Here is a 27,177-nt window from a genome sequence, read left to right on the forward strand (position 1 = left end):
ATGGAATGAAATTACGAGTAAACTACTGCAACAATGCAGTAGCATACTGGTCCCAATTATTACCAAAATACGTAATAACTCTATTATGAGTAGTCAATTTCCAAGAGTATTTAAAAAGGCTATCGTCCATCCTATCTACAAAAGTGGAAACAAAGAAGATATCAGTAGTTATAGGCCAATATCTGTGCTGTCAACTCTATCTAAAGTGTTAGACAAAATACTCAACTATCGGTTACTTTCCTTCCTAGAGACTCATAACATTCTAGCCCGAAACCAATTTGGATTCTGAAGGGGAAAATCAACGGAGCACGCAGTGTCATTTCTTGTCAACTATGTTGTTAACAAACTTGACACACATAACAAATGCATAGGAGTTTTCTTAGATGTTTCCAAGGCATTCGACACGGTCGCTGTTCCACATCTGCTAAATAAAATGGAGAATGGGGATACGTGGTCACGCCTTAGACATCTTCAAAGACTATGTCTCTGATAGAACCCTGTGGGTAAATATTTACTCATTTGTGAGTGGTGAAGTATCTCCCACCTTTTGTGTTCCTCAAGGTTCTATTTTAGGCCCCACCTTTTTCCTCATATATATAAATGCCCTCTGCAATATTTCTCTTACTAACTGCTCGATCATCACCTATGCAGATGATACAGCCCTCCTAATCCATGGACGCCACTGGCCTACCACTTATGCTTTAGCGGAACAAGCTCTCGGAAACGTACTTGACTGGCTTTCTAATCTCCTGACCCTTAACCTTACAAAGACAACTTACTTAACCTTTTCGATAACAGCTCCAGGTCAACCATCTCCAGAAATCTTGCCGTTTAAGGCCCACTCCTGCACAAATCGTTTCTCACCTTCTTCATGTGATTGCCCAACTTTATCTAGGTCTAATAATGTCAAATATCTTGGAGTCTATATTGATAACCAATTAAATTGGAAATTTCACCTGGAAAAACTCACCTCGCGTATACGAAATAAATATACATATTTAAAATGATAAGATCACCCGCTGATAGTGTTACGCTAAAATTAATTTACTTTGCTCTGTGCCAATGGGGAGGTGCCGCAAAGACCACATTTCTGGAACTAGAAAGGGCACAAAGAGCTGTTATCAAGGTAATGACGTGTAAACCTTTTAGATACTCTACGCGCTTGTTTTACAAAGAATCTGGAGTTCTGACCATTCGACAGCTCTTTAAACTTCATTCCATATTAAGAAAACACACCACACTCTCATACGATAAAAATAAAAGTAAAAGAAGAAATCGCAAAGAGTTTGTCCAGTTCCAAATTTTAGAACTTCTCTAGCCAGTCGATATCATCAAGTAATCGCAAGTCATCTCTATAATAAAATAAATCAACAATGTAACATATATCCTCTTGCAAAATTTTCATGTAAATCCGTTGTTAAAAAATGGCTCCTATCAAAAACATACACAGTAACTGAAGATCTCCTCAAGATATGTAACTTATAAAACTAAAAAATACTATTGGAATAAAATTTTGTTTAGATGAGATGTATGCGCGCTTCTTCATTTTAATCTTATTATCTTAAACCAATATAAATTGATTTACGCAAACACTGATACCCATAACACAAGTTAGATCTTATCATGGGTATCAGAGTTTCAATTCCACACTGTATTTTATTTAAGATAAGTTAATTTTTAAGACATAGTACATTTATATTTAAGTGTTGTGAACCTCTGATTTTTGTGAAATAAAGTTTATTATTATTATTATTTAAAGGCCTTTGCTATATCCAGGCTAACTGCCAGGCCGAAACCCATCATGTATCTACCAGAAGATCGCCTGCCAACCGACCATGGCGAAAGCCGTACTGTCGGTCGTTGATCAACTGGTGACCTTCTAGGTATACCAAGAGCTTGCGATTAATAATGCTTTCCATGATTTTGGAGAGCAGGGAGGTAATAGCTACAGTCCTGTAGTTTGTCGAATCCAAACTGTCTCCTATTCTCTATTCTATCCTCACGTACCACAGACTACGCAGGGCGTAGTGACCCAAGCCTACGATTTCAGCGGAGGGGAACTGTGCAAGCACGCCGTCAATGGCCGATTGAACGCAACCTAATCTGGTTTGGCGGGGGTCAAGGACTGTGGTCTATGGTCTCGACATTAACATATACGAAACATAGCGATATACTCTGATGTGCGTCATAAGACGGCAGCGTGACTCCCACTTCTAAAAAGCCCTAAGTCGCTTCTTACGACACCCATGGTCATGGGACTGCCCTATTCCTTTACGCCCCGGGGAAGCACAGGGTAAATATATAATATATCACACACATTACGCTTTTGTTCAAAGGTTCTCGTGTCAACGTGAGTCGTAGTGCTGTTCAGAATTGTGTGTTTTTCAATTATCCTTGGTGGCACTACAATATGGACTGGGCCTACCATTAGGTAAACGACTTGTCCTTCTTGACACTACTTACTACACGGCCACATTAATTTTCTCTGGACCTCGCTGGAACTTGAAGCACCCTCCCGTTCCCCTTTTAACCCCCTTCCACTCATCCTCGTCGCACGGTTTGCAGTTTCATTACCGTAACATGTAGTGATATTCATTGATCATCATCTATTGCTTTCATAGTTTTGACAGAAAAATTGATACTTTTTTACTTAACCCAAATAGATTCTTTCACTGTTTTTTCATCATTATAATAATAATAATCAGTATCACGAAACAAAACCTTTGCAACAATCACAGAGAATATAAATCGTAGTGTATTTATTAATAGATAATAATAATAGAAAATTATTTTATGATGCTTGTTTTGCACACCGTAACAAAGCGACGATCGTCAGGTCCAAAAATATTGTAACAGGGTAGTGCAATAAAAAGTCTTAGTACCTACATATAATAATAATAATGAAGTTTTATTTGATTCCATGCAAAAATAACAATTATTTAATCTTACTCTAAGTTACTATCTCTGGTTTTGTATGTACAAGCCTCCAAAGAACTACATTTAGTTTTGGTTCTTGCAGTCTCTATTCGACTTTGCCCCGCCACCGCCGCTATTTCATCTGTCCACCTACCACAAGGCCTGCCTCTCTTTCTGTCCTGTCCACAAAACACTCCGTGGTTAAAACTTAGTATTCCTTAGCACGAATTTGGATGTAAAAAATATTGTAGTTGATAGAGCTTTAGTCCACGATTACAATTATACCACAATTATATTACAAGGTAATGCACCGTTTTCGAGAAAATAACGAAAAAAATTCTAACCTAAAACAGATAAATCACGTAAATAAACACTACTGACATCGCGGCGGGAGGCTAGAAGCTGTCATAAAATGATTTTGGTTTCTTCCTAAAATATTTGGACAGGCAAAGGTTTAAGCCCATACAGCCATAAATTGTATGAAAAACAGTGAAATGAAATGTAAAAAATAGTCTATGACAGATAAGACGGCTTCATCAATAATTATTTTTAGATAAAAGGAAAACATTTATAAAAAGGGTTTATTGTTGATGTTCATCAATCCCCAAACATCTATCGCCGCTGCCGCGTGACGCTACGCTCGGCTCGTGCGTTGTTTGAACTGTTCTAACATAACTTAACCTAACCAATTTTAATCAATTGTAGTTGATAGAGCTTTGGTCCTACCATTCTTATTACAACGTAATACACAGTTTTCAAGAAAAACCAAAATAAAAGTCTACTCTCCCCCTCCCTAATTGTTTAATGAGAGGAAACGCCTACTATTTGGTTTTGGCACTCGCCGGCCGCTACCGCGGCACGCTACGCTCGGCTAGTGCGTTGTTTTAACTGTTCTAACATAACCTCACCTAACCAATTTTAATGAATTGCAGTTGATAGAGCTTCGGGGATTTATTACTTTTACTAATTTATGGCTGTATGAGCTTGAACCTTTGCCTGTACTTATATTTTACTAAGAAACCAAAATTTGAAAATCATTTAATGACAGTTTTTAGCCTCCCGCCGCGATGGCAGCGCTCATCTAGTGTTTATTTACGTGATTTATCTGTTTTAGGTTTGAATTTTTTTCGTTATTTTTTTGGAAACGGTGCATTACCTTGTAATAAGAGAGGTATCATTATAATCGTGAACTAAAGCTGTATCAACTACAATATTTTTACAACCAAATTCGTGCTATGGGATATTTATTTACTTGATTTACCTGTTTTAGGTAAGATTTTTTTTTGTGATTTCCTTGAAAACGTTGCGTTACCTTGTAATAAGAGTGGTATCATTGTAATCGTGGACTAAAGCTCTATCAACTACAATATTTTTTACATCAAAATTCGTGCTAAGGGATACTAAGTCCAACCCCACTCCGTACTACATGAAGGAAGACTTATTATATACGCTCACCTAATTCATTTTCATATCGTTTCTGGAATGCTTCCAAGTCAGGGTCGTACTTGATCTTCTTTGGCAGCTTCAACCAGACCTGCAAAGCCTCCGCAGTCAGCTCTCCACTGGACACCAGGGAATATTGGCTCCTGTTCAGTTCTGGTGTTGGCGGTTTCCTAGACATACTCCAAGATTTCACTTTTTCAACAAACTTATCCATTTAGTCAATGTTCATATTAACTGTAAATTTTGAGTGTTGACGAATTGCGCTGAATTTGATGTTTGCTAGATAGTTTTTTTTTATTTATGGTCATAGAGAAAGGCAAATACAGCAATAATCAGCTAAGTAAATGAATATAATTAAAATATAAATAGACAATTGTATGATACATAATAGCCTTAAGGGTAAAATATGTATACACTTTATTAAATTTCCAGTCGCTGTTTAGGCATCCCTACTAATATTATAAATGTGAATGTAAGTTTTTTTGTTACGCTTTCACGCCTAAACCACTGAACCGGTTTTGATGAAACTTAATATAGAGATGGAGAAGAGCTTGGGAAAGGACATAGGTTAACTTTTATCGCGAATAAAAGCCTTGGCGGGGTTTCAAGAAGTTTTACGTTTGTATGAAAGTTCGTGCATAACACCATGAAGCTTTGTGAAAATGAACATGAAAATTATATTCACCACAGCAGTTTCTAAGGGAATTATTTGCAAAGCGAGTAAATAAAAAAATGCTGCCTAAAGTAACTATTGAACGCGGACAAAGTCGCAGGTAAAATCTAGTTAAAATAATAAAGTTAAATGTTTTTGTCAAAAATGGCTCTGTCGTAGGTAAATCCTACTACTCCACAGCTGAATATCTAAGTGATCGTACAGGCTGGGACTACATTATGATTATTTTATAATAATGACAGTACAGTATTGTATATTTTATTTAAAAGTGCGCAAAAAAGAATACTGGAAGAGTTTCTTGCGGAGATTTTCCATCTTCCGCTTCTCTCTCGCGCTATTGGTTTTCGAAGCGGTGGTAGTGATAAGAATTCTAAAAGAATCAATTTTGAGTAAAATAAATGCCTTTTTAAATAAATTAAAACATTTTCTCTATAAGTATTCTGTGTGGCAAAAGAAAAGGCCGATACTCAACTTGTGCATGTAAACCAATACTAGCTGCAGCGCTGGTTTTCAGGATCTACCTGGTTAACTGTCGTGTGAATTTCTCATATTTTGTAGTTATATATTTTTCGTAATAATATAGGCTTTATATAAACCGTCAAGAAATGGTTTCAACTATGCGCTATTTTGGCGATTTCTTGGGATAGTAGCCTTAAGGACAGGGTGACAGCAGTGCAGCTAAAGTGTAGCTGCAGTGCAGTGAACTTTAAAAGGTACCATTGGCTGAAGCCTTTTAGTTATTTAAGAATTCTAAAACAATATACAGTCCACTGACGCAGGCGAGACAATCATTTGTGCGATAAAGACAAATACAGCTCCGACTAAAAAATCGTGAGGAAAAACTAAAAAATCAAGGTTTCTTTCTCGATAATTTCCTCATCCAAAAATTAATTAAATACATTAATACCGGGTTACTGTATCTCTGGACCTAACGCCAATGACGTCACATCGTCGCTTTGTTACGGTGTGCAAAACAAGCATCACTAAGATATTATTATAAGTGAATTTGCCAGAAACTGTCATAACCATAATGTTAACACCAGGAACAGACATAAACTGATGATGCCTACTACTCGGCTAAGTCGAGTTAGTAAGTCTTTTGTGGGGCGATGTATATGCTTTTACAACAAGATCCCAGAAAATGTTCAAAACAAAAGTATTACGTTATTCAAAAGAATTGTTAAAAAACGTTTGTGTGGTAAAGGTTACTATAACATAAATGACTTTCTTAATGATACCACAGATTGGGAATGGAGCGACCGCCCTCAGGCTATTAAATAATAAGTTTCATTGTACAATGTTACTTTGTAAATGTTACTTTAATTGTAAAACATATTTTTGATGAAAAAAAAAAGCCCGCTGAGTTTGTTGCGCCCATTCTTCTCAGGCCTGAGGCATTCACTTTGGAATGGGTGGTAGTTTTTTTGACTTTCAATAAGTGATTTCACATCCAATTTTGAATAAAAATATTTGAATTTGAATTGAATTTGAATTTGAATTGAAAATTAACAACTATTCATTTTTACAGTATTATAGGTTGATGGAAGGGTGTTGTGTTGTGATGCTAATTATTATTATTATAATGATGATAATTCGATGAAAGAATCTGAAGTTTAATTAAAAGTTAAGTGTAAATGTTGTAATAACCTTAGTTTCACAGATGATATGGTACTGCTTAGTCTCTCAATCAGAGGACTTAGGAAGCTTATTTCCATTTGCGAGACATATGCAGCTTAAAATATAACTCATCAAAGAGCGATGTTATGATATTTCGAACTCCAAAACACTAGTCACGAAATTATCCTTGCTTATTTCTCGCAAATAAAAAGCTAAAGATTGTAGATAAGTTCAAATATTTAGGTCACATCATTTCGAATGACTTAAGAGATGACTATGACATAGAACGGGAGCAAAGAGCGCTGTCAGTCAGGAGTAAAATGCTCGCCCGCAGGTTTGCACGAAGCATAAATAATGTTAAAGTGCTATTATTCAATGCATTCTGAAAGTCTTTTTACTCGAGCGGCTTGTGGGTGTCATATTCGCGCGGAACTTATAGTGTTCTACGTGTCACATATAATAATGCGTTTAGGAGGCTGTTGTGGATACTGCGGCGTTGTAGTGCTTCTGGAATGTTTTCTGATGCATTTTTGGTTTCCATACCATAAAAGCGGTCCCATATTGTAACAGCATCCTAAAGATGATTGCTGCGAGAGCTGACTGTTCCTTCCACACTGGATACAGTTAGCTCAAGGTTTATAAATATATTTTACGAATATAATATAGTTCATAAGAAATATTGTTCCTATACATTTACTAATATCTAAGGAGATCTCTCTGAATATATAAATAAATAAAAGAATACGTTTTTATTGTTTTGGCAGTACTATTAGGGCGACACAGAACAACAGAAACTACAGAACTATTAACAATAAAAGTCAAAACGTAACAATGAAAACTTCAAAAACAAAGCAGTGAAGCACGAAAATATCGCGACATGTGATAACAATAACTTAATTTATTTATCTCCTCTACAAGTGAAATGACAGGAATTTATAACTGTTGCTCGTAAACCCTTCGAAAGTCAAAAAATACCAACTGAATGATTATAATATGTACTTATAACTCATGATATTGTACTTCCTTATCAACACAAATAGTGCGTACTATGTGTATAGATCTATCTAGTATTCTTATCAAAGGTATTGTTAAACAGAGATTCTTGGATACTGTTATATTGTTCTTTCGTCTAGTTAACCATGTTATTATCAATGCATACGTATATTTTACGTATTAATTTACATTTACTTTTTTTGACTTACTCGTGTAAGACGTTGATTTTTTTTGGGATTTAATGCCCTGGTAACTAAGACCTTTAAGTCAAGTGTAAGACGTTGAGTATTTGACGTTTGAGTATTTTTGTTGCAAGTGACTTTACATATTATATTGTAATTGAGATTATTTGTAAAAAGATTCAATTTAATTCAATCTTCTTTACTTCAAATTTGGGTAATGTACAGGTGTTGAACATAATATACAAAAATACATGAGCAGCCAAAGTCTGCTTAACTACAGCATGCAACATTAAAAACCATATTAATATATTAGAAATGTTTATAATACTATCAGCTAAAATGTGTAATGTTCTTATTATTATTACAATTTCATCTTATTTTCTACATTTATGTATATAACATATTTATAAAAAACAATATTACAAATATAAATATAAAAAATACAGTCCCGCCGGCGTTCGTTCACGACAATTCCGCCCGATGCCGTACCGTTCCCAAAACAGCTGCTTTCTGTAACTGACCCTTTATCCAGTTATTAAGTGAGAGCCTCTCGAGAGAGCCGGGTCGAGGCTCTTTGCTATAAGACCGTTAACGGAAACGACTATTCGGACAATTATTGTTGAATCAACATCCCACATGTCAGGAACCTCGTGTGCTAAGTCTACTTCGTACTTACTTCGACAATTTCTCTATTTCAGCTTTCACAAGGTTATCATCACACGGAACGGTGATATCAACAATAAATGCCCGACGCTCTAACCGGTCTACCAACACAATATCAGGCTTATTAGTAATGATAGTTCTGTCCGTGATGATAGATCGGTTCCAGTAGAGCTAGGCACGGCTGTTTTCCAGAACTGGCTCCGGAGTATACTTATAATACGGGACTTCAAAATGCGCAAGACTGTATCGAAGAGCAAGTTGCTGATGGATAATCCTGGCTACTTGGTTGTGTCTGTGCAAATACTCTCCATTGGCGAGACGAGAACAACCGGATATAGTATGTCTGATAGACTCACCGGGATGATGGCACTCCCGACATATGTCTACTGTGCCATCCTTCATGAGGTATTTTGTATATTATTAAATATACCAATTCTAAGTTCTTCTAAAGTAATTTTATTATTCAAACAAAAAAAATCTTATAACTATATTTACAAATTATTTATCGACTGCCGATGACGGCAAGCGTCGCAAATATGTTGGTCTCAGTGAGTCATACATCTTTGTGCCGTTTGGTGTCGAGACACTTGGCCCGTGGGGCCCAGAGGCGCGGAGAATGTTCAAAATACTATCTTCGCGCCTCAATAAGGCTACTGGAAACCCAAGCGCTGGCAGTTATTTCGGTCAACGGATCAGCCTTGCTATCCAACGCAGTAATGCTGCCAGTATTCTTGGTACGCTTCCACGTAATGATAGTTTTAATTTTATGTAATCGTAGAATTGTAAATATAGTTATAAGATTTATTAAATATTATTTTTTATTATTATTATTATTATTATATTGTCAAAAAACTAAAGAAAATGTTAAAAAACATACACAACAGTTTAAATCTTTCCATAACGTATAATATGTCTTATCTGTCAAAAACCATATCTCCTGCGTTCTATAATGTCTCTGGGTAAGTAATTATGTAAACGAAGTCCTGCGTAGAAGAACCTTGTGAAATGGGCTACTCTACTGGGTGGCAGTCGTAGCTCAATGACATATTTTTTGCTGTTACGATTTCGAAAAACGTTTAAATTACTTATAACTAATAATATTATAGTTTCATAAATATAAAGACTTGGCATTGTAAGAATTTTATATTCTTTATAATAGGGCTTACAGCTATAGGTCATTTGTACCTTATTTCTTTAATACCTTAAACCAGTAGAAGGTTCCTTTGCACAGGATGCTGGCTAGATTATGGGTACCACAACGGCGCCTATTTCTGCCGTGAAGCAGTAATGTGTAAACATTATTATGTTTCGGTCTGAAGGGTGCCGTAGCTAGTGAAATTACTGGGCAAATGAGACTCAACATTTTGTCTCTCTGGTGACCAGCGCCTTGTAGTGCCGCTTAGAATATCTGGGTTTTTCAAGAATCTGAGTGGCACTGCAATGTAATGGGCAAGGCTTATCAGTTACCATCAACTGAACGTCCTGCTCGTCTCAACCCTTATTTTCATAAAAAAAATGTCAGAAGAATTACCCCAGAATAGAATACAATATCTCAATACCGATGCCACATAGCCATGGTAAGCCGTCAGTAGCGCCGACACGTTCCCTTTTATACCCAACATATAGAGTGCAAAGGAGAATTGCCTTAATACAAATATGATTTAAATTTTCCTTCCAATTTAAAGTAGAATTAATATTCAGACTTAAGAATTTTAAAACATTAACTTCGCTGATGGTTTCACCTTCATAATTTAGATTCAAAGCATACGAGGTTTTTTCTCTGCACTTAAAAATCATAAAATTGATTTTATCTGAGTATATTTATTCAAAAAACACAAATCTTCTATATTTACAATACTCTGATTAGATAAAATTATCATTACGGCATTTCCACGTTGGATAGCTAGGCTGACCGGTTGACCGAAATAGTTGCCAGCGCTCGGGTTGCCAGTAGCCCTATTGAGGCGAGAAGATAGTACTTTGTACATTCTCCGCGCCTTTCCTCACGGGGCAAGTGTCTCGACAACAAAAGGCACATATACTCATTGAAATCAGACTCATTTATCTAAGTTTGGACTCATAGACAGACATACAGATCACAGACTCATTTAGGTATTCTTAACATTAACAATAATTTTATTTATGGTTTTGTTTGCAAATATAATAGTGATAATATCCGCAAACAAGACCACGTCATGGTGATTTACATATTTGGTAGATGAATGATAGAATAATTAATAGTTGGCCTAAGATACTTCCTTGAGGAACACCGAATTGAGTTACTCTCGACTGTGAATGGTAATTAACAAGCTTTTTATATATAAAATGGACCTTAGTAATCTGTGTGATTTCTTTTCTACCTGTTAAGTATGAATTAAGAAGGTCTAAAACGTTAAACACACCATAGGCATAAAGTTTGTTTAATAGTATTTTATGATCGACAAAATCAAAGGCCTTGTTTAAATCCATAAATAAAGCACAAACTGGAACCCTACTATTTAAATTACACATGTAAGAATTAGGAAATTTGTAGACTGCCATATTTATACTTTTGCCATTTTCCGCCGGGACTGGTCGCTGTCCGAGTTAAATTATTAGCTGCGCCGCGCCGTTTGCCTCGTCAATCTTTTTGTATGTATTCCTAGCGCTCTGCCCAGACGTAGGTATAATTTACATTAAAACCGTTGAGTTACGCTACTGTTCTATTACTTGTATTATGCCCGAGACGACAGATATATTACTAGATACTAGTACATAAACACACTCACATATCTACTATAAATAATTAATATTTAAATAGATATTTATACACACCAATAGTCATAATAACTAATTGTAATTTTCATAAATGTTTTCGTTTCTGTTATAATAACAAATTTTATTAAGGGGTTAATGTATTGATAACCCGACGGAAACACTAATTAAGTTAATTGCTTAGAAATGAGTGTGATCTTAATGTTTTATTGATTTTATTAGTTGCCGCCCCCGACAATGCTCTTGTAGATTCCATTAACCTGATACAAAATTAATTTTAAAAGTTACCGCCTCGATATACTGTCATTAAGTCTCCTCTCCCTATGTCCTCTTTAGACACAATGAGCACTTTATTTTGTAGGTATTAAATGAGAGTAATTTCCAACAATGAGGAAAATTGCCACCGCGCAGGCACTCATTGTATACAATCTGTAGAGGGACACATATTGACCAATGTGTGTGCTTGAGAAAAACTAGCCCAACCTAATTTGGGCCAGGGTATTACAAGTAAGCATATATACAATTCTTTGCTGATTTCCTCTTTATAAAAAAAAAACAAATTAATTATAAGGATATGCGAGTCACTGGAATGACTCACACCATCGGCGTAAACAGTGTCTCGACTTGAGTTAGTTCGAGGAACGTAGTGTTTAAATTCTCTTTGAGTTTGAGATTCAAGAACTGACTGAACCTAATTTGAAAACGCCTCTACTATTTGTTTAGGGCCGTCAAATATAATAATGCTACCATATTTCATAAGTTTAGGGTGCCAAAAAGCTAACAATGACTGGGGCGGTCAATCTAGAACATTTCAACAATTTCACCTATCTGGGGTCTAGTATCAGCAACAACGGGTCATGCGAGCTGGAAATCAGCAATCAAAACTGCAATGTCTCAACTCCGAATAATAAGGCGTGACCGTTACATCTCACGAAAAACTAAAATGATGCTAGTCAATAGTCAAACTTTTTCCATCTCATAGACACTAAAGAAGGCCGGAAGAAGAAGTTGAATCCTCAGAGAAATCACGACCCTCAGCAATAAGGAATACGACGCGAAGAGGAGCAGGGTGCTATTAGGCAGAGCAAAATTCAACAGAATATGATACGATTATTAATAATACATTAAATTCAAGCTTAGATTATACCCCAACTTAAAAACCGTCAACGCATCTCTTGACCCCTGGTTTTGCGGATTTCCATGGGCGGTTGCCTCGCCATTCCCATCACGTGCGCCATTTGCCTGTTTGACCCTCTTTAAAAAAGTTTTACGACGCTTTTAAATTAAAGACACCAGTGGGAGGCTCATATGCACAGGAAGCCGGCTAGATTATGTGTACCACAACAGCTATTTCTGCCGTGAAGCAGTAATGTGTAAACGTTACTATGTTTTGGTCTGAAGGGCGCCGGAGCTAGTGAAATTACTGGGCAAATGAGACTTATCATCTTATGTCTCAGGGTGACGAGCGCAATTGTAGTGCCACTCAGAGTTTTTGGATTTTTCAAGAATCCTGAGAGGCACTGCATCGTAATGGGTAAGGACGTATCAATTACCATGTGCTGAACGTCCTGCTCCTCTCGTCCCTTTATCTTAATAAAAAAAAGGTAGGGCAATGCTCTTGTAATTCCTATATAATTTGTATAAAAAAATTGGAAAAACGCTACGGTCCCCATACCGGCTGTGTTACAACTGTATTAAACAAAAATATGGCTTCACGTTTATTTCGATATCATCCTGGAAGCACGATACAAGCAAGCTCATAACATAGTTTTGTTGTACGTCGAAGAAAGTTATTTAAGAGCGCACTGTAGAAGAACGCCAGACACCCAGATAATGGGAATGATATAATTTGTGGCAATGAAGCAAATCAGCCTAAACAGTTTTTCGGAACACATCCCGTAATAAATGCGGTAGAGGACACACAATCAAGCGACATCTCTAAGCAACGCAAAGTGATATACTTATAGGTTGGTCGAAAAAATAATTAGAAATAAATAAAATTAAAGCCAAGCCGAAATCGTACAAAATATTGACACTTTGACTTATCATATGCCATATTTAGTGCAACCTTACAAGAGTTTTACGCGTGAATGTGCGATATTAGTACAATGTAAATTATACATTTAAAAATCAACGCAAGCGAGACGATAATCATTTATACTAGCTTTAACCGTGTTTTCGTCTATGTCATAAATGTCCACGTTCAAAATATTTAAAAATGAATGTTTAAGCAATGGATAGAGCTGAAACATTTATAAATTTATTGGTATCGATGACTGTACTGGACTATTTTTTGCAACCCCATATAAGATATGGGTATCAAAATAAAGGGTTTTCAGAGAGAAATAAAAAAAAATGATTTTCCAGTATATTAGCTTGTTTTATATAAATTATAGTTAAAATATACTCTAAGGAGTTGAGATTAAGCTTCAAATGTGGGAAGTATGTTTTATCTTCTGTCGACCACCGTACGTAGAAAACCGGTAAGCAATTATGAAATATTTGATACATTTATTGTTACAATGTCATCTGCTGAGTTCTGTTGAGAACGTTTCAATGACTTGGCATTTAGTGACATCTGTCGTTTCAATAAAAATGGCGTCAAATTAAAGGCAAGTCACACACTTGCGCTAAACGTAAACTCAAGCGTAACTGAAACTATATAAACCCTTGTCGTTTCTTCTAATATTCCTGGCCTGTTTTTATCGGTTGTCTAACAGCAACAGACTCTATCTAGATTTATAAATTATCTTAGTTTATAACATTATTTGAATTATTAAGTATATAAGTTCAAAAATTGGCTGCACATATCTTACATAATTAAATATATTAAAAATAATAAGATCGGACTTTTTATTTGTTTCTATTGCTTATATTTCAGAAATTTCTTTTATTTATTGTTTTTTTTTTACTTAAACATACCAATTACTATTGTTTCAATATTTATGTACCTATATTTTGGACAGTAGTACCAACATTTTCAAAATATTTAAAAATGAATGTTTAAGCAATGTTAGAGCTGAAACATTTATAAATTTATTGGTATCGATGACTGTACTGGACTATTTTTTGCAACCCCATATAGGATATGGGTATCAAAATAAAGGGTTTTCAAAGAGAAAAAAAAAATGATTTTCCAATATATTAGCTTGTTTTATATAAATTATAGTTAAAATATACTCTAAGGAGTTGAGATTAAGCTTCAAATGTGGGAAGTATGTTTTATCTTCTGTCGACCACCGTACGTAGAAAACCGGTAAGCAATTATGAAATATTTGATACATTTATTGTTACAATGCCATCTGCTGAGTTCTGTTGAGAACGTTTCAATGACTTGGCATTTAGTGACATCTGTCGTTTCAATAAAAATGGCGTCAAATTAAAGGCAAGTCACACGCTTGCGCTAAACGTAAACTCAAGCGTAACTGAAACCATATAAACCCTTGTCGTTTAATTTTTTTTTTATTTTAACAGTGCGAAATATTCTTAAAATCAATTTATATAAACTGGACTGCTACTTAAAGTAAATTAACTTTGCTAAACGAAAATCCATCTTAACAAATACGTTGGGTCAATTGGCGGCACGCAACTGCACATAATATATAATTTTAGTGAAACAAAATTAATTTCGATAAAAATAAGTACATTATACATTAAATCTTTACTCAAAGTTTTTTCATCACAAGGCAAAGGCCTTTTGTACAGGACATTTTATAGCTTTTCGGATTACTTGCATAATTGCTTGCGGCTTTACTTTTATTTTGGCTATGAGAGAAAATTATGACATATCCTAAATAACTCTGAATTTTTAATACGGGCCGAAGGATTGGACTGTGATCCAAGTTTCGAACCACCACTGGACCGTGATATTAGAACCGGTGCCAATACAGATAGTGCGGAGGACTTTATTCATTTGGATAATGCCCCAGTATAAGATCATCCTGATCTTTGCCTACATCAACAAATGAATCCAGAATTGCAAGATTACAAAGACGAGGACGAAGCAGAGATCTCACAGTAGAAGCAGATGATCTTCACTCACGAATTCTATTATTAGCACACCTCGAAGAAACACCAAGAATAATGCTGATTTACAAGACAAATGGTCTGCAGATGCATTTCAGCCAGAAGACAAAACTATTAAGAGCGGAATTTTAAGCACTTCATGAACAATATTTCTGTAACTTTGTTTAACATCAACTAATGAATCCAGAATAGCAAGATTACAAAGATGTTGCCGAAGCAGAGGATTCAAGACCAGGCAATGGATCTCACAGTAGAATTACAAGAACTTCACTCACGAATTCTTTTATAGCACACCTCGAAGAAACGCTAAGAATATACAAAAGCTTATTTACAAAATAAATGGTTTGCAGATCCATTTCAGACAGAAGATATAACGTTAATGCAACTGACTTGCCTGCTAATAGACTGTACTGAATGATAGCGGAATTTATAGCATTTTATGAACAATATATTACCGAAGAGAATCTGACTACCATGGTTGACCATTGCAATATGTTTTGTTTGTGCTATTGATAGCACAAACAAAACATATTGCAAAGAGGGAAAACGTTGCTGGGCGATGCTATTGCGATTATGCTTTTACATCGTGATCCCGAAAAATCTACAAACAAATGTGTTAATTTAAAAGAATTGTTAAAAAACGTTTATGTGGTAAACCGTAAAGGTTATTATAACATAAATGAAATCATTAATGATACCACAGACTGGGAACCGAACGAATACCTTCAGGCTATTTAATTATAATTTATTGTTTATTATACGATATTGCATTGTAATCCATATTTTTATATAAAAAAAGCCCGCTGAGTTTCTTGCGCCCGTTCTTCTCGTCTGAGGCACACACTTTCGAATGGGTGGTAGTTTTTTGACAATAATATGAGAGTTTTAAGCAAACAGGATTTTATAACGATACGTTACCGAACGGTTGGCTCAGTTGGTTAGAGCACCGGCACGGAACGCCAGAGATAGTGGGTTCGAGTCTAGCATTGTTCATAAAATTTTGATTTTCAAATTTTATTTTTGTAAAAATATTTAAATTTGTTTTGGGACTAACAATAATAAGCCTTAAAAATTTTTTTAGTAAGAAATTGTGGTAATGTTTGCTCCCTATTATCCCCAAATTTATGGTATAATACAGAGAAAAATACAACAAATACATTATTGCTTAAAGAAAAAGAGATAATAAGTGTTAAAAGACCAGAAATAATTAAAATACTGTCAAAATGTGGAAGACCTTGACCTCGCCGATCGCATGCTGGCTATCTATCTGGCAGTCACGAAACAGAACCGTCAAATTGACCGGCAGGGTGGTATCGCATCGAATAACATTAATAGTCTTCACTCGCTCACTCATTTAAAAAAATTCTGTGGGTTTTAAATCGCTATCCAACTCTCCATGTTTAAAACTGAATTTAGAACTAACCTCTATTTTGAGCAATTCACACACACTAACACAAACTGTCATTCAAATCTCCAGTGTAAAGTAGCTTGCCACGCACATAAAACTAAAATTCCTGGCCTGTTTTTATCGGTTGTCTAACAGCAACAGACTCTATCTAGATTTATAAATTATCTTAGTTTATAACATTATTTGAATTATTAAGTATATAAGTTCAAAAATTGGCTGCACAAGTCTTACATAATTAAATATATTAAAAATAATAAGATCGGACTTTTTATTTGTTTCTATTGCTTATATTTCAGAAATTTCTTTTATTTATTGATTTTCTTTTTAGTTAAACATACCAATTACTATTGTTTCAATATTTATGTACCTATATTTTGGACAGTAGTACCAACATTTTTTGATATGGTTGTTAGGTGTTTTATGGGCATATTTTCTATGAGAGAATTTATTGACGCACGGTTTGACAGTTCTGCTTTGAAACAACAGGGTGCATGTTATTGACAAATTAATAAAAAGCAGTATTTTATTTATTATGTACAGGACAACGTCATACACATATTTGTTTTTTGTTTTTTTTGTAACTTTATAAATTTTTTTTTACTTTACTTTTGTGTTATTATTTTATATAGTGTTTTATGTTCCTCTTGCTTCTGTAACTCTTTTTAACTTGTATTATTACTATAAGTTTTCATTTAAATATCTTCGATATTCGAAATATGAACTGGCTTTACAAACTGCAAGAGAAATAGTGAAACAATGGCTGAATCGCTTAACGCGCGGAGCCAATAAACCAAGAAGAAGAAGAAAAAGTGAAACAAATCAACCTCTACATTATTATACAATAATCTACCGTGATAAACAATGCAATGTATGAATGCGCATGCTTCTTATAATAATAAATATATAAATTAATTTAAATAAATTTCGTTTATTTTTTAGTGGTTGAGACTTCCCAGTAAGTTGTCTTAGGACACTTGTATTGGGAATATCTCGCAACTTCCTTAGCAGATACATTTTATTTAGTAAACAATATAGAAATAAACAGAAATGATTAAAAACCAAATTTTACAATTTACAATTCATTGTGAGTGTGTGTGTGTGTGTGTGTGTGTACGTGTGTGAGTGAGTGAGGGTGTGCATGTGGGTTTGAATTGGACCTTTAATTGGGTCCATCTATACAATGCGTAAATAATAAGATGTAACTCACACGGCTTGGACACAAAAAAGTCGGACTTTAAGTAAATAATTAAAACAAGATTTTTTTTTTTAATTTTTGCATCTCAATGTATTCCTAATAATGTTCTGTATGTTCATAAGCACAATAAAGATATTAGATTATTAAATAGAAACTGTGACAATCTTAATGTTAACACGCTGAAAAACATAAAATTGTGTTGTGTTATGCCTACTACTCGGTTAAGTCGAGTTAGTAAAAATTTTGTTTATTGGTTGTTACCTACAAAAACAAATGTGTTCCGAAATTCAAAAGAATTGTTAAAAAACGTTTGTGTTGTAAAGGTTACTGTAACATAAATTACTTTCATAATGATACCACAGACTGTGAATAAAGCGAACACCCTCAGGCAATTTAAAATAACTTTTATGGTAAGAAAATGCGCATGCGCAAATTTCTTGCGCCCGTTCTTCTCAGGTCTGAGCATGCCTACTATTTCAAATGGATGGTAGTTTTTGATATTCAATAAGTGATTTTAAATCCTATTTTGAATTAAAGTATTTGAATTTAAGTTATTATCACTATACTATAATTGTGAATTCAAGAAATTATCGATAATGGCCATCTGTTTTAAGTTATAAGTTCTACCTCGAAGGCAACATGTACCTTTAAACTATCAACACCTTAGGTAATAACGTTCTCGACTTATATCGCCCGTGACCATATATTGTTAAGTGCACGAAAGTTAATTAGAAATTTCATAATTACACGCGTATTACATGTGAATTTCATTTCATTTAAGATATCTTGGATGCAGACATAATACGAAAGGCAGTTAAAATGTTATCAGAAATATCAGTAATAATTAGTTTATCTCTCTATATGCATAAAATAGTGTAATTAATGTTAATGGGTTAAATTTTATATGAATTTTATGTCAAGCGAGACTCACACTTCCGCATTGATATGTTTATCCGGAGTAAATTTTTCAGCTCTGTTCAAACTGAGGCGAAAAACGCGCGGCACGCCGGATGCGTTTTAGAGCGATTCGCTCGCTCGCTTAGCCTCTCAAACTGACGCGACTTCCCGCGTGTCATTTTTAGTTCTTCAGTGGAGAAACATTATGCATTGTGAGATTAAGCAATCCCGCCGGGCGTCCCGCTCTTGTTTCGCTTCAACTTGAGCGACTACTCGTGTCAATTTGAACACGTCCCTACGAGTTAGCTGAAACAATCGGCGCGAGCGACTTCCATCCCAAGTCTCGCGCGATATTAGTCTCCTGTTATAATCCTGCACGATGAAACAGTAGGACGATCTTTGAGGGGCAAGGATGCGCTATGCGAAGTATCCGCAAAAAATAGTATTGTTAAGTGCCTTGTCACATGCATACGGTAGCAAATTGTGTAATTAAAGGTTTTTAAATTAATTTAATTTAACTGTTTTTTGGCAATGGTCAACAGGTTGAAAAAACTGTTAAACGTCGTCAACGGGTTTTTGAATAATCTTTTTTTTTATGGAATAGGTAGGACAAACGAGCGTACGGGTCACCTGGTGTTAAGTGATCACCGCCGCCGACATTCTCTTGCAACACCAGAGGAATCACAAGAGCGTTGCCGGCCTTTAAGGAAGGTGTACGCGCTTTTTTTGAAGGTACCCATGTCAAATCGGTTAATGCATTTATTAATAATTTAATAGTTCATATTATATTTTTACCATTGCTACATTTAATTTATACCTAGTAGCTATTTCTTCAATATAATATCAAGTCAACGTTTTCGCTCACAACGTTCTTCAGCTGTTTTGAATTAATTACAACAAAAATATTGTAAGTTTATGACAACAGTTAACATTCTCTGATGAAATGATCTTCCCTTGCATATCAGCAAGCAATAAAATCTGTTTTTGCGAGGCATTCAATCATTAATTTATTGGCGTTATTGTGGCGGAAGTGCAACTGAGAAAGGGATAGGTGCGAAAGTGTCGGAATTATGCTACATTTATTGCGAGTTACGGGCGAAGATGTTGATTGAATTTATTAGATTATTATTTTCAACAGTTGAAGAAAAACAGTTAAGTAATTCGTTAACGAATATAAAACTGTTTATTATAACAGTTTATTGATTTAAGGACCACCTCTAGCTAGCCATCTAAACAGCACGGCACCGTGCAAGCTCTTTCTTAAGGCTCCCCCACACAGGCACGTTATTATGGGTCAATAGAAGAAAAAAAAAACACAATGTGGTATTGTTTGCGGATGTCACTTCACTTATATTCAAAGTGAAACGAAGCCAAGTTTTATATAACGAAGTAAACAATGCTCTATCTGAAATCGTGTACTGGTTTAGCGCCAATATTGTTAAATAATCATAAAACCAAATATATTAAATTCAATAATGTCAAAAATGTAGATGCGAATATTTTATTAAATGGAGAGGTGGTAAAACCAGTGGAATCTGCTATATTTCTTGGCATTGCTCTTGATTCCAAATTGCAGTGGGGCCCCCATATTGAAGGATTGGCGAATAGGCTTAGTTCTGCAGCATATGCGGTCAAGAAAATTAGACCGTTAACTGACATGGATACGGCGAGATTAGTATACTTTAGTTATTTTCATAGTATGTATATTGTTATGCAATAGTATGTATATTACTATGGTATATTGTTATGGGGCAGTGCGGCCGATATTAATACTATCTTTGTGTTGCAGAAGAGGGCTATTCGCGCGATTTATAACCTAGGTCCGAAAGAATCATTAACAGAAAAATTTAAAGAAATAAACATTTTGACTGTTGCTTCTCAATACATTTTTGATAATGTTTTGTATGTTCATAAGCACATTGAGGAATTTTCTAGAAACTGTGACATTCATAATGTTAACACGAGGAACAAACATAAACTTGTTATGCCTACTACTCGGTTGGGTCGAGTTAGTAAGTCTTTTGTTGGGCGATGTATATGCTTCTACAATATGATCCCAGAAAATATACAAAACAAATGGTGTTACGAAATTTAAAAGAATTGTTAAAAAACGATTTTGTGGGTTATTATAACATAAAGGATTTTCTTAATGACACCACGGACTGGGAATAAAGCGAACAACCTCAGGCTCTTTAATTATAAATGTTTATGTCATAATCTAGTCCCAGGCTGTCCGATCACTTAGATATTATACATTTTGTATTAGGATGGCTATGGAGTTACACACAGCTGCGATAGTAACGCACAATGAAAGTAGCACGTTGCGTTTCTCCGTCCTGCGATATTCCGATATGAGTTCTAGAATGTTTTGTATCAGGACGCAAATGATCCTACACACACCTGCGGTTATAACGTTAGTACTTGTAGGAAGTTTTTTATCGACAGTTTGAGAGTGGTTACATGACTGTATGAGTGTCCTGATAACTTTTCTATAATATGATAGTAACATATTATAAGACGATGAATACTTATTATCAAATATATATATAATATATAAAATTTTCGTGTCGTGGTGTTTGTAGTTAAACTCTTTCGAAACGGCTTGACCGATTCTCATGTAATTTTGAGTGCATATTGGGTAGGTCTGAGAATCGGACAACATCTATTTTTCATCCCCCTAATGTTAAGGGTGGTCCACACGATTTTTTTTTGATTTTTTTTTTAATTTTTTGACATTTTTTTTTAAATTTGTTTGATTATAAGTCAGCATTAAAAAATACATACAACTTCAATTCATCCATCTACGATCAACAGTTACTTTTGTATCGCGATTTTTATATCGGCAATACAACGTTTGCTGGGTCAGCTAGTAATCTATAAAAGTAAGTATACCTGAGATGGTAAATGCCGGCGCGGCGCTGTCTCGTAAGAAATATAGGACGATAAAAACGCAGGTGTATTCAAGAAATCGGGATGCATTATCGCAATAACGCATGCGATATTATCGAAGTATTATAACGTGCCTGTGTTTACGCACGGTCGCCCTGAGGCGGCGAGGGGTTGCAGTTTTATCGAGGAACCTACTAGACTAAACACGTCGCCGTTTTGCGCCCGAGTTCGTATGAACGAGGCTTTACAAGTGAATTCAAATTCAAATTCAAATTCAAAAACACTTTATTTATGTAGGTCACGGAAATGACACTTATGAATGTCAAAAAAAAAAAAAAAAAAATTGTTTCTTATTGAATTTACCGCTACTTCGTAAAGGGTTGAGCTAATGAGAAGAAGTAGCAAAAAACTCATTGTCACTCTTTTAAGTCAAGATTTACATTTGAATTGTTTTACAAATCATTTCAATTACAATATATGCAAAGTGACGCAACAAAAACACTCAACTGTCAAAAATTGAAAGGCTTACACGAGTAAGTCAAAAAAAGAAAAAAAAAGTAAATTAATACTTATAAACACAAGAGTTATTGAGTATAGTAGATGCATCAATGTATTTGCAGTAATTGCAAAGACGGTTGCCGTGTCAAAGTCGTGTTTATAGTGGATAAGCATGGGCGAGGTGCCATGACCGTATGCATGTGGAAAGGCACTTAGCTTTAGATTCATACCGTGAGGTGTATCAACATTATTTATTATAGTTACACAAATGCAATCACATGTCCTTACTACACACCAATATTTTAATTTATAAGGGGAATTTATTTTATATGAGAACCATAAATACCTAGTCTTCCCATAAATAATGAAACAATTGCCTTGCAACCTTTTAAACTTTTTAAGATATTGAATGCAAAACTTGCTTTTAAAATATAGTTTCGTATGCTTAGTAGTAAACACGTGATAAGCCCTTATATAATACTAGCTCATACCTCGCGACTTCGTCCGCGTACACACAGGAATGAGTACGTAGTAGCGACGTTTCAATTAAATTTTTAAAATAAAAAAAACACTTCTAACATATTCTGTCGGGACACCTTTTATAGATAATGGTGTGTTCTACAAAGTCGTAGTACATTATTTGATTCTATAATCAATACTTTTCGCTGCGCACGCGATGTAAAGAATATATTTTTAGATAATTTTTTTACTTGCCATGCCTGCCACAAGACTCCATAAAGTCAGTAATTCTTTTAGGTGTCAGTGTGTTCGTTTCTATAATAAACTCCCCGAACAGATAGCAAACATGTCTATAAACAAATTCAAAGCCTTCACAAAAAGTAAATTAAGCAGTAAAGGCTATTTACAATATCCAAGATTATTTAAATGATAAAGCAGCCTGGAATTGAATTGATCTACTTAAGTGTGATTTGTTTTTAGATGTGATATGTTTGATTTTAATTTTATCAGTTTGATATAATAATATATTAATTGTTATGAAAAATAATAAATAAATATATTTATTGTTATGAAATTAAGTGTATGACTGAACTTAAGCCATTGTTAATCAATGTTATGATTCGATTGGTTGATTCGATTGATTGATTTGATTGATTCGATTGATTTGATTGATTTTATTGGTTGATTTGATTTGATTGATTGATTTGATTACACCATGGGATACATTATTGGAGTTTTAGTAAGGATCCCTTATTTTTCTGTAAATATTATCTATTCTTTGTCAATCGGGGATAGTGTAGCTACCCAATAGTGAAAGAACTTTTCAAATCAGTTCAGTAGTTTCGAAGCCTTTTAAATGCAAACAAAATACAATTAAATCTTTCCTCTTTATAATATCAGTATATCTATACTGTTGTATATATATACGTACCCATTATTTTAGCATAGTTAAACTAACAAGCGGACTAACGTACCACAAAGCCCATTGTTTAGCGTTTTATCATAACCATAATAACAGAGAAAAATACAATAATCAGAGGCTGCTTTTCTAGGTATACTCTGTGACGCTACCCGTTTTTCCAATGTCACTAAAAGACCAAAGAGGATGTAAGTACTACGTAATACGAGATCCCGCCAAAAATTGAAATTCAGTTCAGTTACAAGATTATAGCCGTCATCTTTCAAATTATCGATTACTGCACGTTTCATACAATCGAATGAATCGCTTTTTTTAACGGCCGTTCCCAATATTGAATCTATCTCCTACTGGAGATAAAAATCGTAACTATCGGTGACTTTTCTGTCCCAATAAACTTATCGACGGTAACTCACCTTATCTGTACAAGCTGTCTGTCAATGGGACGACGTATAGCTTACTAACGATAGAAGTTTATATGGAAATTGCAATTCACGCGATAAGAATGACTTATCGGGTATATTGGGACAACTTCAGATTATTGACAGCTAATTACTGACAGTAGAAGGTAGTATTTTATCTCTATCTGTACATAGTATATTGGGAACGGCCGTAAGAGAGTTTCGATAGGCTGCTAAAAGAGATTGATCATACACGGACCATGGTTGTGTCAGACAATAATGTATTTTATAATTTAAATTTAAAAAACAAAAGTCACGCATCACCCATGCGACTACTGTACTCAATAACTTTTATTATATTACTTCATCTTAATTTTAATATTATTAAAGCAAAATCAACAAAAAACTTGTATGCAATTCACACGTGGTAGAAGTGAAACTTTCAAAAATGGTGAAGAATTTTGCTATAAAAATGATGAAAAAATCTCTACAAATGTATGATCCGTACACGTATACTAAACACCACGGTTGTTGTGATGCCGTTTCTCAAGTTTTAAGACAACGGTATATTTAATACTTACTTAAAAATACATAAATATATATAAACATCCATGACTCGGAAATAAACATCCATATTCATCATATAAATGACTGCACCTACCGGGATTCGAACATATGTCTGTCTCATTCTCTCGTTGGCTCAATCCTATACATTTACCTGTCTCTATCGTCCCGCTTTTTCGTTTCACTAATTTTCAACTCACAACGATTCTAAAGAAGTTTCACTTCAATAAGGCATTTTGTTAAAAATCAGCGGAATTTTCATATTATTATGGAGTCGTATTTATGTTTCTGTTATAATAAAATAAATAAATATGAAAATATTAACAGGCGTGAGACTCCTCGCAGTGCATTTTTTTATTCCAATATGCTAACTAAACTATTTGCTCGAAACTTATAAGCGAATGAAATCGTGTTGCATTTGCACGGAACATAAGATATTTGACCAAGGTATAGAAAGCTGTAGTAGGTATTTATAATAACACTGTATTACGGCGCCTATTTCTGCGGTGAAGCAGTAATGTGTAAACAATACTGTGTTTCGATCCGAAGGGCGCCGTAGCTAGTGAAATTACTGGGCAAATGAGACTTAATATCATATGTCTCAAGGTGGCAATTGTAGTTCCGCTCAGAATTTTTGGGTTTTTCAAGAATCCTGAACGGCACTGCTTTGTAATGGGCAGGGCGTCTCAATTACCATCAGCTGCACGTCCTGCTCGTCTCGTCCCTTATTTGTAAAAAACACTGTATTAGAAATCAACTTGATAAAATCGTCTAAGCGTATATAGCGTGATTCTAAACAGTTCCCTTATTAATTACAAAGTCACTTTGTTTTTCTAAAGTAATTAATTAGTTTTATATTTAAATCTCCCGTAACATATTACACGAGTCAAAGTTGATCCAATGACTAAGGTTTGTCGATCCAAGTATGTTTGCAGTTACAGTACACTATTAACACTTATTGGTAATTTCATTAATCAACTAGTTCTTGTAGTACCACGCCCCGACATGACATCGTTTTGAATAATTAAATATATTAAAAACCGGATAAGTGTGAGTCGAACTCGTACACAAAGGGTTTAGGTTCCGAACCATCGTACAAGGTATAATACTTTTTGTATTATTTTGTTAAAGGAAAAATTTTATTTGACAAGTTTCAAAACCAGTTATAATATTATTTGCATCTTTAAATGTTCCCTAAAGTCTATAACCAAGCTGATATATGGCAAGAACAGCGCTATTCTGCAACCAGTGGGAGGCTGCTTTGTACAGAAAGCCAGCTAGATTATGGGTACCACAACGGAAGAATTTCTGCCGTGAAGCAGTAATGTGTGAACATTATTGTGTTTCGGTCTGAAGGGCGCCGTAGCTAGTGAAATTAATGGGCAAATGAGACTTAACATTATGTCTCAAGGTGACGAGCGCAATTGGAGTGCCGCTCAGAACTTTTTGGTTTTTCAAGAATGCAGTGCGCATTGTAATGGGCAGGGCGTATAAATTACCACCAGCTGAACGTCATGCTCGTCTCGTCCCTTATTTTCATTAAAAAAAGCTTAGCTCAAGCAAGCCCAATGCAAAAGTCAAGTTCGCGTTTTATCACACACAGTGGTTGCTTAGAGTTAACTTGCATACAACTTATTGTACAATAAGTTGTATGCAAGTTAACTCTAAGCAACGTCCAAGTGCGCTCTATTATAGATTTCAGCCTTAAAATCTCATGTCTCAAAGCGTCGGAGACTTTAGGTTGAACCGTTTACTCTTACCACAAAGCCCCCGGTTCGATGCTCGCCCATCCTAATGTGTTTTCGTTTTTTTGAATTCATAATATGTACGTCTCCACGCTTAACAAGGTCGGAACGCTCCTTTGATTCCTCTGGTGTTACAAGAGTATGGGCTGCAGTGATCACTTACCATCAGGTGCCACCACCGCTTACATAAAAAATGGGCTAAATAATGAATCCTGTGCTTAGAATTACATACCTTCTCGTAATATCTACTAATACCACATATCAAGAATACCACATACATACAACAATCATTGAGAGCAAAATTTAAAGTAATAAACATCTTAACTGTTGCCTCTCAATATATTCTTGATAATGTTTTGTATGTAGAACATAATAATGCTTACACGAGTAGCAGACATAAACTTAGAATTCCTTCTTCTCGGCTAAGTGGAGTTATTAAGTCTTTTGTGGGGCGATATATATGCTTTTACAACAAGATCCCCGAAAATGTTAAAAACAAATGTGTTACGAAATACAAAAATATTTGTATGTTAACGGTTACTACAACATAAATGACTTTCTAAAGGATACCACACATTAGGAAGGGAGTGACCGCCCTCAGGCTATTAAATAATAAGTTTTAATGTACGATATTACATTGTTACCATATTTTTATGGGGTAAAAAGCCCGCTGAGTTTCTTGCGCCCGTTCTTCTCAGGTCTGAGGCATACATTTTCAAATGGGTGGTTTTTGACTTTCAATAAGTAATATCATGAATTCGGTTCGTTAGTCTCGCTAAAACTCGAGAACGGCTGGACCGATTTAGCTAATTTTGGTCTTGAATTATTTGTTTAAGTCCAGGGAGGGTTTAAAAGGTGAATAAATAGGAAAATGCTGCTAAATTAAACAAAAACAACAAATTTGTTTTTTCTTTGATGTGTCCATACATAATTTCTAT

The 27,177-nt window shown here is 34.9% G+C and overlaps 1 protein-coding gene across 7 annotated transcripts in view; it reads right to left on the bottom strand.

Annotated features, from left to right (window-relative positions):
• Window positions 1-27,177, bottom strand: part of LOC126965438 (P protein-like) — a 234,307-nt gene that overhangs the window by 150,474 nt on the left and 56,656 nt on the right. For 3 of the 7 annotated variants that reach the window (XM_050809056.1, XM_050809055.1, XM_050809050.1), the window contains exon 2: window positions 4,372-4,695. In XM_050809056.1, coding sequence (XP_050665013.1) covers window positions 4,372-4,573 — 202 coding nt within the window. In that variant the 5' untranslated portion in view covers window positions 4,574-4,695. The remainder of the gene's footprint in view (window positions 1-4,371; window positions 4,696-27,177) is intronic. The other 4 variants (XM_050809057.1, XM_050809051.1, XM_050809054.1 and 1 more) reach the window with 4 other exon arrangements.

Source organism: Leptidea sinapis, chromosome 7 (assembly GCF_905404315.1).
Source record: "Leptidea sinapis chromosome 7, ilLepSina1.1, whole genome shotgun sequence".
Classification (NCBI taxonomy): Eukaryota; Metazoa; Arthropoda; class Insecta; order Lepidoptera; family Pieridae; genus Leptidea; species Leptidea sinapis.